The sequence below is a fragment of the Quercus robur genome, chromosome 7 (assembly GCF_932294415.1).
Source record: "Quercus robur chromosome 7, dhQueRobu3.1, whole genome shotgun sequence".
Lineage (NCBI taxonomy): Eukaryota > Viridiplantae > Streptophyta > Magnoliopsida > Fagales > Fagaceae > Quercus > Quercus robur.
The window spans coordinates 4,146,565-4,159,126 of record NC_065540.1 but is presented as its reverse complement, the minus strand read 5'-3'; the positions used below and the strand labels follow the sequence as shown (position 1 = coordinate 4,159,126).

The 12,562-nt window shown below is 32.6% G+C and overlaps 2 protein-coding genes across 3 annotated transcripts; both read left to right on the top strand.

Moving 5' to 3' along the window:
- Positions 1 to 1,105: 1,105 nt before the first annotated feature.
- On the top strand, positions 1,106 to 1,672 carry LOC126690798 (extensin-2-like). Its single transcript, XM_050385927.1, has one exon. It carries the CDS (start codon positions 1,106 to 1,108, stop codon positions 1,670 to 1,672), a length of 567 nt encoding a protein of 188 aa, XP_050241884.1.
- A 2,821-nt stretch (positions 1,673 to 4,493) lies between these two features.
- LOC126691825 (V-type proton ATPase subunit G-like) lies at positions 4,494 to 7,705 on the top strand. Of its 2 annotated transcripts, none has more exons than XM_050387011.1 (4): positions 4,494 to 4,617; positions 6,577 to 6,669; positions 7,069 to 7,169; positions 7,365 to 7,705. In XM_050387011.1, the coding sequence occupies exons 2-4, from the start codon at positions 6,582 to 6,584 to the stop codon at positions 7,506 to 7,508; spliced, it is 333 nt and encodes a 110-aa protein (XP_050242968.1). In that variant the 5' UTR covers positions 4,494 to 4,617; positions 6,577 to 6,581; the 3' UTR covers positions 7,509 to 7,705. The 2 variants fall into 2 exon arrangements, with proteins under 2 accessions (XP_050242968.1, XP_050242967.1); XM_050387010.1 differs by lacking the exon at positions 4,494 to 4,617 and adding an exon at positions 4,633 to 4,753.
- Positions 7,706 to 12,562: the final 4,857 nt, after the last annotated feature.

The following is a 12,562-nucleotide window of genomic DNA, read 5'->3' as shown; positions in this document are numbered from 1 at the left end:
AAATCTAAAAATCTATGTATTTTCAATCTATTAAAATCATGAGTTGAGTTATGTGGGCTGAAAGACTTTTCTTACTTGAAACTAATCCAATACAAGCTTCACAAAAATTTACAATCTAATTCATCAACCCATTAAAACCCAATTGAGGAGTCAAGTTGGTTGGGTTTGGTTGAGTTTATTAGATTGATGGGTGAATGTACACCCATAGTTAAAAATAAATACCAAAGGCATGTTTTGTACACTTTTTTTTTTTTTTCCATTTTTTAGCATATCTTTACGATGTAATTGTGCTTCTCTAGTTTTGGCTAGTGTTGCCAAAGAGAAAGAATAGGTTATTGTTTGGTTAAAAGAATGCCATTTTTTTTTCTTCTCCATTGTAAAGCATAATTTTGTATAAATAATAAAGTCTATTATCGTTTTTGTTTAAAAAAAATTGGGAATCACTAAGTGATATATATATATATATATATATATTTTGTTGCCAATCATGAATGGTATAATCTTTATTATTTGGAAATAATTCTAATATACAATCTTTTCAGAACCACATGAGGTCTCATTAAATACAATTCTCTAATTAATCTTGAAAATTGAAACGCGAATGAGAACCCATTTTCCATTTGCCACCATTATTTCATGGAACTTCCATTTGCCATCCTGAAAGCAATGCCTGTTTCTCTCAAACACGTATTTAAACTCTTCTCCTTTCTTCAAAACGTGGAGTTCTCCGACTTCTTTTCCTAAAATAGCATACATTGTATTTGCTTCAATATTTCAAGTGTATTCTAAATTTCGTACAATTGGGGGCTTCAAATTCACGCTCACGCATTTGCATTCATTTTCTACATTCAAGTTCTCTCTCTAGCCAATACCTTTAACATGGCAGAATTCTCAAAAAAAGGTTTCTTCATGCTTATAGTCCTCTTATTAGCAGTAATTCTTACCATGCCAACAAATGCAACTGAACCTACAGATCCATATGAGCTATCATTAGGCAGTGAAACCAAGCCTAAAGACCAATCTGATGAGCTCTCATCATTAGCAATCACCACACCTACAAACCCCATTGAAACTTCATTTGCTCAAGCTCCTGATCAAACCCAATATGACTCTCTCTCACCGCAATACTCTGCTCCTTCCCCCTTATGCAGGAGATGACCTTCTATCTTCAGCATATCAATACAATTCTCCTCCTCCCTATATCGAAGCATTAGCTCCCGATTATGAATACTCTTCTCCTTCTCCTTCTCCTTACGGTGAAGAGCCCTTGGCGCCTGAATATGGATCAGACAACTCTCTTTCTCCAGAATATGCTTCTCCTCCACCTTATATCGAAGCTATGGCACCTGAAATTGAAGGCGATGGCTTCTACTCTCCGCTTGAAACTCCTGTGCCCGCTCCATCCATGGCTATGGAATCCGACACTAATGAGTCTTCTCCAAAGCTCCCTCCTGTAACACCCTTCAGTTACAGTGCTGAAGACGATGCTGGGGTGTTTGAGCAAGAACCAGAAGTTTCTTCGCGTGGAAATGGAGGAACTTTGGCCGGGCTTATAATTGGTGGTGCTTGTATTGTTGGTTTGGGAGCTTTGGTGTGCAAGAAGAGGAAAGATAGGAAGAAAAGTACACAGTACAAATACATGGCTAAGCGAGAGGAGCTCGAGCTATTCTAAGACCACAATTTTTATTGCATTTTTTCTACAATTATATTATCTTAAGCGGTAGATTGTATCTAATTGCCTATTATTTTCACACACCCAACATTTTTTCTCTATCACTTATAGTCTGCTACATCAGAATTGTGACAAAATTTTAGCACAAAAGGTTGTGATTTAGGACTAAATATTCTCTTTGCATATAGAATTCTTATTTATCTAAAATTTGTAGTACTACTTTAAAAATATGTATGGAGCTGTGGTATTACTCTACAACACTTTTTCTCTATCACCTATAGTCTGCTACATCAGAATTGTGACAAAATTTTAGCACAAAAGGTTGTGATTTAGGATTGAATATTCTCTTTGCATATAGAATTCTTATTTATCTAAAATTTGTAGTACTACTTTAAAAATATGTATGGAGCTGTGGTACTACTCTACAAGACCAGTACTTGAATGATCATGTTACATGAGAAATAGTAATGGAAGTTCCAGAATAGTTTTTGAAGAATGGCATAAGTTAATTTTCTTTGTTGGAAAGTTGGATTAATTAGACAGTAAGATTAGCTTTAATTTATTAGGTTTTGGTAAGATTTTCAAATTGAAATTGTTAGTTGTCATGGAGATCATTTTTATGGTTTATATGTTGGGGTTTGGCTCCCCTCCGGTTTAGAATCCTCATGTTTTCTCCAGTTTTTGTTTAGATGACTGACATGTGGCAAATGACACATTCATAGGTTAAAAAAAACACCACGTCAACTATGAATTTTCTCTCAATTTTTGGGTCTTTCATTATCTCTTTCTTTCCTTCTCTCTACCTCTTCCTAGCTATCTCTCCAACATTATCACCACCACCTGAACATCAGAGGCATCAAGATCAGAACTTGGGAAAAAGTGAATTCTGAGAGCTAGTGGCAACCAAATGGCATTGTCTCTTCTTCAAAGATAATGGTGGAGGGGAAGGTCAAGTTTTGGGTTCAATCTCCTATAACTGGATCGGTTTCATTTATGATTAAGACAAAGATTTAAATTGAGAATATGCATTGTTTAATAACTCAACTGTCAAAGTAGGAAGTATGGATAGTTCATATCTAGCTATAGTGGTTTGTGATTTATTAGTTAATTTGGTGTCTCAAATTCACATAACTCCAATTGCCCCAATTTGAAATAATTATTTATTTTCTGTTAAGATTTGGGTTGATTTGGGGGGTTTTTGTGATACGAGTAATATTTCGGAATTTATGTGTTATTATGTAACTAAAGATCCTAATTAAAGGTTTAAATCTTCCATTGGGATAGATTTCAACCGGAAAATATTAATTCAAGAGTTGTGAAATTAGGATTAGAGTTTTACTAATTTTGTTTTTTTAAATGATACGAGAATGAGTTCTTCATGCTTATGAACTAAATATTTATTAACTTCATTTTTGATTGGGTAATTATGGGGGATTGAACTCCCCATACAAGAGATTACAAAGTAACCTAGCGGTCAATAACCCTAAAGGTTGTTGGTAGGTTTTACACCACTTGATTGCCATACAAAATTGAAGGTTTAAACTTGTAATTTGGTATTTAGATTTTTTTTAAAAAAAAATTACAAGCAATGTCAAGTACTTTTTGGGAGAAAGTATCTTTACTTAAAGGTAGGAGTGTGCATAAGTTGTTTCGGAGATTTTGCAACCCTAGGAGTTAGGTTCGGTTGGGTCAAGTTGTTGGGTTAAGAGTTAAGACCATTTTGACAAACCTAATAGTTAAAAAAAAAAAAAAAGTTTTCATTAAATTATTTAAGTTGTTTTTTCAAGAAATGATTAAAATTTACATAATAAGTCAAATTTATCGAAACTAAGTCTTAAAATATCAAAATGACAAATTTATATATCCAAAAATAAATTAGTTAACAAATCTAAAATCCAAATATTTTTAAACTGTTAAAATCTTGGTCTGGATTACATGGGTTGAAAATTTTTGCCAACCTAAACCCAATGCAACACAAGCTTTACAAAAATTTACAAACCAACCCTTTAACCCCTTAGAAGTTTAAAGCCCAATTGAGGTGTCAGGTTGGTTAGGTTTGGTCAAGTTTATCGGACTAGTAGGTTGAATGCACACCCATAATTAAAGGAATACTAACTTATAGCCACATAATAAGCAAATAAATGATATTATCTAGGGTGTTGGTTTCAACATCTCTTGTGATGTTGGAGTACTAAGTTTGAACTCCATTAGCCCCCTCCTTGCCCCCCGCCCCCACCCCCTTCTCATGTCTTTGTAGCAAAAATATTTGAGAAGCATGGACAAAATTCTTTTCAAGACATTTAGATTGTGTGAGAGCGGTAGATGAGTTTCAAATTACATGTCCACAGACATGAAGCACACAAATAATATTATTACTATTAGACTATCACTTAAACTGGTTGATAACTCTATATATATTTATATATAAATAGTATAAATTGAATCAAGTTGTTGGAAATGATCATCAAAATTTAAAAATAAGTTGAATATTATATTTTAATATTTATTTAAATTATTAATGACATAATAAAATTCAATTCATTTAATCTAAAACTTTAGAGATATGTCCGATTAGTATATCATAATTTTCAGTAGTTATTTGTTAAATGCAAAACAAAATATATAATTTTTTATAGCTTTTATATTAAATGTATAACAAAAAAATAACTTACTTAAAAAAATATATAGTTTTGTTAATAAGATTTTAAAAAAAAAAAAAGAAAAAAAAAAAAAAAAAGAGAGAGAGAGAGAGAGAGAGAGAGATTTTTTTTTTTTTTTTTGGGGGGCAAATAGGACACTTTCCACATATTATTTATTTTTATATATTTTTGGAGCCGTTTTCTCTTACATATATCGGTGGTCAAGGAAGGTCACTCGCGTGTCTCTGTGTGTGTTCCGCCTTTCTCTGAAGCTTCAGATACAGCAAAAGATCAAACACTGAAGAGGTATGTTTCCATTCCCAACATCAATTTCTTTCTTTAACACAATCTCCTATCATTTGATCTTTCTTTCCCTCAAATTATGCCTCTAAATCACTTCAAGTCTGTCAACTAAATGAGATAGATCTTCAACTTTTGATGGGTATTGCTTTGTGTACGAATTGTAAATAGTGCTGAAATTCTTTGTGGGTTTTTGAATTGATTATCAGAATCAGTCCAGTTAGATTTATCATCTCTGTGTGTTTGCTCTCTGTTTGGTTTATGAGAAAACTGTGGAAGAAAAAACCAACTTAAAATTCGGGTTTTCATATTTTTCTCACTTTTGGGGTGTTGCTAGTGGTGTTATTTTTCGTGGGTTGAACTCAAAATTTAAACTTTTTTGGTTCGTTCCCCACATTTTCTCGGCAACCAAACGTAGGATTAGTCCTGTAACACTTTTTGGTGGCGGATAATAATTTATTTGAAAACTTACATGAGTATGATTGCTGATGTTATACTTATATCCCATTTACTTTGGTTGATCTGAAACTATTGGCTCTTCTGGTCTCAGTTTCTGTAATGATCATTAGATGGATCATATTCAGACTTCAATATGTCATATTTGAATGGGTTATATTTTCAATATATATAGTTCTAAATTGAAACTGATACTTATGATGTATGATCTTTATTATTTAAATGTTTTTTGAGTGTATATGGTATTTTCGAATATGAAGTCTCTTTGTAGATTTTGTGCGCTATAAGTTTCTAATGTTTTCTATTTGGTGGGTACTTGGAGAATTACCTTGAGATCTTTGAGACTTTGACATGACTGCAATTTCTTTGTTTAAGAAATCTTTTTCTAGAAACTGTTATTAGATTAAGTTAAATTCTGAGTTATGTTGACCCATGAGGATTTGTTTCGAGGCATTTCATAAGATACAAAAGGTGCTTCAAAGGTAGTGTAATTGATTGTAATAGTCCAAGTTCGTGTATTGTAATTTGCCATCTAGGTCTTGTATAGCGTGGGTGCTTGTTTAAATACAGTTAGTTCTGGGCTTCATCCTTTTTGTTTGTTTAAGAAATGTTCCTCTTCAATTTTTTGTTAGAAGAACTTGAAGCCCTAATTCTTTTCTCCAATGAATGTTTAGATTTCCAATTCCATATATTAAGATATAAATTGCACTTAAATAATATTGTAACCTAGGGTAGTAATACAAGCTTTAGTGATGTAAATTTTCCAAGTTATATTTTTGTTCGGCATGTAGTCTCTCTCTCTCTCTTCAAGATATAGTTGCCGTTAGATGTATTCTGCTTTATTTATGTGTGTAATGGCTAAAAGGATGCTATTAAACTTGAAAAAGTATCTTTGTTGTGCTATCTCCTGGATAGAAATGGCTGAAATTTTGACATTGTTCTGGATCCTCCATAGCATGTGGCCTGATGAACTTCGTAAGGAAATTTGTAAAATTACACTTTTTTCTAATATGCAAAATTTACCCCTTTTTTGTTTTCTTGGGAAGTTTGTTTGGGGTTTATATAGTTAATTACCCTTACACACATAAATATTATTATATATATGTGGGTGAGTGCAATGATTTTACTATCTTTCCCCTAACTTAATACTAAATTGTAACATTTTTGTTGCTGTTTTAGGTTGATTTATTGAGTGTTTTGAGAATTTAGAAACCATATTTACCTTTGTATTTTAACCCATTCTTTTTTAATTTTTAACTAATAAAAAAAACAAATGTGGAAACCATAAGTGAATTTCTTCTTCACCATATTTTTGGTACTATGCACTGAATTTATAGAGTCCATTTATGAGGCTCAACTAACCAGTTGAGTTGATCCAGTTATGTCATGAACTGGTTTTATTTTGCATCAAATGAGGTATTATGCTATCATAGGAAGGATTTTCTTTGTCTTTGGGTGCAGTTTCAATCTGTCAATCTTATTTTTAGAACTTGGTGTATCTATTTCCAGGAAGCATGGCAGCCAATAGGGGTCAAGGTGGAATCCAACAATTGCTGGCTGCAGAACAAGAGGCTCAACACATTGTCAATGCTGCCAAAAGTGGTAATTTTTCTCTTCTTTATCTGGATTTATGCACAATTGGATGTCATCTATATCTCATTCCACAGGAATATCTTTATGGATATGTGTTTATTTGTATACAGACTATATTTACATAATTTAGAGAAATTAAGTAATTCTTAATTGTTAAAATAAATAAATAAATTTATTCTTTGCATTACGTTATTTTTCATGTCATGTGAAACATTGAATATGTAGATATATGCATCTCTTTTACACAATCAACCATAGTGTTTATTTAAAAAAAAAAATGCATTCTTGAGATGAGATGGCACTTCTATATAGGTCCCTTCCCCCCTTACTCCTCTGGTTGTTACACTTCCACTTGTGTTCTGTAATTTGATTCCTAATTGCTTTGTGGCTTTGTGTTTCTGCTGTTAGCAAAAATGGCAAGACTGAAACAAGCTAAAGAAGAGGCTGAAAAGGAAATTGCTGAATATCGGGCCCAAGTGGAGCGTGAGTTCCAGAGGAAACTTGCAGAGGTATGTATATGTTAGTTAAAACCTATTTGTACTGTTAACTAGCTCAAGGCATTATGAGTATTTCTACGCTTATGGTGTATCAATTGTATTTGATGTATGCCTTGAGATCCGTGGGCAGGAAATGAGAACTACAAATAATGAATTAGGCTTTTATAGTGTCAAGCTATTTTTAAGTTTCTGTCTTTCTCATGACAGAGCAGTGGAGATTCAGGTGCAAATGTTAAGCGGCTTGAACAAGAGACTGAGGCAAAGATCTGTAAACTAAAAGAAGACGCTGCAAGGATATCACAAGATGTAGTTGCGATGGTTCTGAAGCATGTGACAACTGTGAAAAATTAAGTCTGTGGATGGTAAAGGTGATATTGCAAACTCCTAGATCTTGTTAATTATGGACTGGTTCTTCATGGACCTTAGACTGCTTGTGTGTTTTGAATAGGATTTCTTGTTCTGGTAATTGTTATGCTGTGTACTGTACTCAAAGAATGCCATAAATGCCTTCTATGTTAGAAAGAATAATATCCCTCAAATTCTTGCCATCTCTTCTTAGGCAAATTGATTCTATTACAAATGAGGTGCTGTTTTGTCAAAGAAAAACGTACAAAGAGTAATTTGGTTTTTTTTTTTTTAATAGCAAAGAGTAATTTACTTAATCACCCATAATATATATATATATATATATATATATATGCCAATGAAATATTTGATCGTGATTCGTGCAAGTCCTCAAGCTAACTCCACACGACATACCAGTGTAGATTGTACCCATACTATATATATTTTCTTTAATAAAAGTACAAGCTTTTTATTTGAGAGTTTTCAAAAGAATGGAATAAGTAGATTGTAAAGGAATGGAATAGAATATGGTGCTTTTTTTTTTTTTTAGTGTAAGTTTATTAAGAAATTAATGGAAAGGAAAGAATATATAATTGTGCTGGAATGGACTTTACTGTTTATTTGTTTTCGTTTATAATAAAGATAAAATCAGTATTTAATCTCCATTTCATTGAGGTTTTGTTTTGAAATGATGGAACAGTGGGGCATAGAAAATATATGGAGGACAGAAAATTAGGATGAGATGATTGTTGTTTTCCTTTATGTGTTTGGTAAAAGGAATAAAAAAGTGAGAATAGAAAACTTATTTTCCTTTGATTGGGGAAAAGAAAAAAAATTGAAGGATAGAAACAAAATTTTTATTGGGAAAGAAACAATAATTTTGTGTGTGTGTGTGTGTGTGTTTTTTTTTGTTGGTGGGGGGGGGGGGGGGGGGGGGGGGGGGGGAATAGTAACACTAATTTTGTGTTAATAGTTATTATAACCCCTTTTATTTATTTATTTTTTTTGGGTGGGGGCGTGGAGAAAATATAAGGCTCTGTAGGTTTGGGCGGAGAATGCCACCTCTCTCTTCTTTTCATCCTGGCTTTTCATTCATACCAAATGGATAACAATCTCACATTTTCCTTTTTCTCATCAAAAATCAAAATTATCCCAACTTAATTGATTCTAAAATCTAAAAGAATGAGTGTTCCTTCAGTCAGAAATGCTTGGGAAGGAATGGAATGGGCATTCTCTTAGATAACCATTTCATCCATTCCTCGACTTTCATATAAAAAAAGAATCCAAATTACAATCAAAGTTTAGAAAATTTCTGTGAGTTGTCATTTTTAAATTCTTCTTACCAACGAATTAGCAAGTTATAGTATGACTTGTTTGCAATTCGAGTTACCTAAAAGGACCCAAAACTCTTTTAACTCCTAGCATGCATGTCATGTACGACTTCGAATGGCTTCCACTCCAACCCTTATCCTGGGCTGTCTGTGTTTTGTGCTAAATTATATAAGCTTTTGTGTTTACTTTTTTAAAGAGGATAATTGAGCTTTTAATAATCAACAACAAGAACAACCATCCGCGAACTCAAGGCTATTTGTCAATAAGTTCATATATATCACAAATGTCAGATATCCAGACATGCCAGTGTTTATACATTTTAAATCTGGCACACCATTTTGGGCTTGGATTACCCTGTGAATTTCATGATAATAAGTTAGGACTTCTCTACTTATGAGGAACAAATAAAAATTATAAAATTAGAGATGCATTTTTACAGAGAATCTAGAATTTGTTCTCGTTCCAATAATGTCATCAATGAATGATGGCTCAAAAGTTTGTTTTGGATTGATAAGGTATTCTAACCAGTCACGGCATCTCTTTGTATGTGTATCAAATTATCAATTACTCTACAACTAGTACCTTATTTGGGTAATGTGTCAGTTTGTCTTAAATTGTGAATACATGAAATGTCTGAGTTCCACACCCCCTCCCTTCTTTCACATGGGGATGTCTTGGTCCTGATGGACATGTCCAAAATCAGTCTTTTACATGCCCACACATTCTTTGCCAGTCTGCCATACCTCCTGGTCCAACTTACCACCGTTGTCATCTGCTAGAGAGAGATGGAGAAACACATTGTGTTTAATCACAATGTTAAAGCTTATATTTACCATGCTGGAACCATCCCTAGTATGCTGGAAACAGAACTGTTTGAAGACCTTTAACTATTCTAATCAGAGGCATGTAGCCATTTGCTGCAAGCCTGTAGGGGTAGTGCTATTTAATGAGCATTTAGGTTGTGTAATACCCTAAAAATGTGAAGAAGAATTCAATTATTATGCAACAGTAACTGAAAATATAATAATATCAGTGTCAGAAAATTTTACAATGTGTGAATGCGAGCATAATATCCTACCTAGATTTCGCTTCTGATATCTAGTGTAGTTGTGATATTTAACTTGTTATCGAATGCTAGAGTGTCTATTGAAACATTTCATTCATCAATTCACACTCTTGACTCATAACTCAATACTAAACTATTGCAATGCTTTGATTTTGGATTATAAGCTTTTTATTTATGGGAGAAAGAGAGAGAAAGAATGGGCTATTGGTGTAAGAATTATTTAAAAGAGTCTAGTTAACGAGAGTCGAAATGCATTGGTTAAGGTTGAGTTTTTTATTGCATTTGATTTCTTTGTCTTTTTTAGGGAGTCAATCAATTTTTAGTTAAAGAGATATTTGTTTATGGCTTTTTGTTAAATAGTGTATTCGTGCATCTATTAAAGAAGAATCTAATGGGTTCTATTGCATTGAGAAAGGTGAAAAAGAAAGCAAATAAACAAATAATTTTTTAACCTTGAATGTTGTGCAGCTCTCCAGATAAAAATGGAAAGATCACGATAAAAAAACTCAACCTTAATCAATACATTTAAGCACTCATTAATCGAATCTTTTATTTATTAAGTTTTGTTACTTCCTAATATAGTGAGACAACCAATTCTTCCTTAATAGGTGCACTTGACACCAATTAACAAAGGGGAAAAAATTCTTTCACACAATGTGTTTTTGTAAACTGAAAACATTTTCGCACACTATGTGAAAGAAACACCACTCTCAACAAAAAATAATTTAAACCGCTATCTCAATACAATTGTTGTAGTAGTGTAGATTTATAATAATTTGTAGGGAGGTGAGTTTTTGGAGATTAAAAAAAAGTGTGATTAACCAAAATTTAGGAAATAAAAAAATTTGTTGCTCAATTCAATCAAATACAACTGTGATTCACATAAAATAAATTTGGGGGATAACTTTCTTAGATTAAACAGTTGCTTAATAAGTAATAAACATGGTTATCATCTGCCAGAGAGAGATGAAAAAACATATTGTGTTTGATCACAATGTTAGGGGAGCTAATATTTACCATGCTGGAACCACCCATAATATGCTGCCAACAAAATTGCTTGAAGACCTTTAACTATTCTAATCAGAGGCATGTAGTCATTTAGGGCTGCAAGCCTGCTATTCCATGAGCATTTAGGCTGTGTCAGTAATACCCTAAAAATGTGAAGAAGAATTCAATTATTATCCAACAGCAGCTAAAAATATAATAATATCAGTGTCAGAAAATTTTACTATGTGTGAATGTAAGCAAAGAATCCTACCTAGCTTTCAATTCTGATATGTGGTTTAGTTGTGAAATTTAACTTATTATCGAATGTTGAAGTGTCTATCGAAACATTTCGTTCATCAATTCATTCTCATGACAAATCATTCAATACTAAACTATTGCAATGCATTGCTTTTTGGATAAGCCTTTTTTTTTTTTCTTTTTTAAATTCATTTTTGGTATGGGAGAGAGAGATAGAAAGAATGAACTATTTTAAAATAAATTATTTAAAAGGGTTCAGTTAACAAGTGTCAAAATACATTGGTTAAGGTTGAGTTTTTAATTGCAATTGTTCCATATTTTTATTTTTTAGAGAGTTAAGCAATTTTTAGTGAAAGTGGTATTTGTTTATGACTTTTGTTAAAGGGCATATTTGCGCATTCATTAAAAAAGAATTTAATGGGTTCCAATGCATTAGGAAATGAAAATAAGAGCAGGTAAAATAGTTTTTTCTTCTCAAAATTGCTTGAGGCTTATGCTTTTTTGAATCCAATCATAGACTTTATACCAGTAATACCTTTGCTCTTTTTTCTCTTAGCTTTTATTAAAATAATTTTGAACTTTAAATGTTGTGCAACTCTCCAAATAAAAATAGATCACAATAAAAAAAATCCAACCGTAACCAATACTTTCAAATACTCATTAATCGAACATTTTATTTTTTAGCTTTTATTGCTTCTCAATACAGTGGAATCCGCTCAATTCCTTCTTAATGGATGCACTCTAACACCAATTAACAAAAGGAAAAAAACTCTTTAACACGGTGTGTTTTTATAAATTGAAAACGTTTTCACACACTGTGTGAAAGAAACACCGCCCTCAATAAAAACCTATTTAAAAAGTAATCTCAATACAATTGTTGAAGTAGTTTAGATATATATATAATAATTTGTTGAGAGGTGAGTTGTTGGAGATTAAAAAGAAAATAGTGTGATTAACCAAAATTTAGGGAAAAAAAAATTTTGTTGCTCAATCAAGTACAACTGTTTGTGACAAAACAAAAGTTGGAGGATAACTTTCTTAGATTAAACAATGAAGAGTCGACTAATACATCCAAAACAAAATGCGTTTTCAAAACAAAGCATGCATATATTTGCAAGAAAAACAAAGAAAATCCAAGGTTACTTTGGCTGTTGGGGCTTAAAATCTTCATCCACGACAGTTCACGTGCCAGATGAGTCATCCAATCGAGTGGTCCCTTTTCCCTGCTAATGAAGTGAACATCGTAATCTCCACCACCCCCCTCATAAATCCCATGCACAGCACAGATAGATGCACTCACTTTCTTTTCTTTTCTTTTCTTTTTCTTTTGGATCTGTCACTGCCTGCTCAGATATTGTGGATCTGTCGCTGACACTGCCTGCTCTTGTGAACAAAGACAGAGTGGGTGGCTTTTTCT

Bases quoted from the DNA above. Each gene is read 5' to 3' on its own strand.
- LOC126691825 (XM_050387010.1), top strand. The intron at 6,670-7,068 runs GTAATTTTTCTC...TTCTGCTGTTAG, and splicing joins TGTCAATGCTGCCAAAAGTG to CAAAAATGGCAAGACTGAAA. The intron at 7,170-7,364 runs GTATGTATATGT...TTCTCATGACAG, and splicing joins TCCAGAGGAAACTTGCAGAG to AGCAGTGGAGATTCAGGTGC.
- LOC126690798 (XM_050385927.1), top strand. From the start codon at position 1,106: ATGACTCTCTCTCACCGCAATACTCTGCTCCTTCCCCCTTATGCAGGA.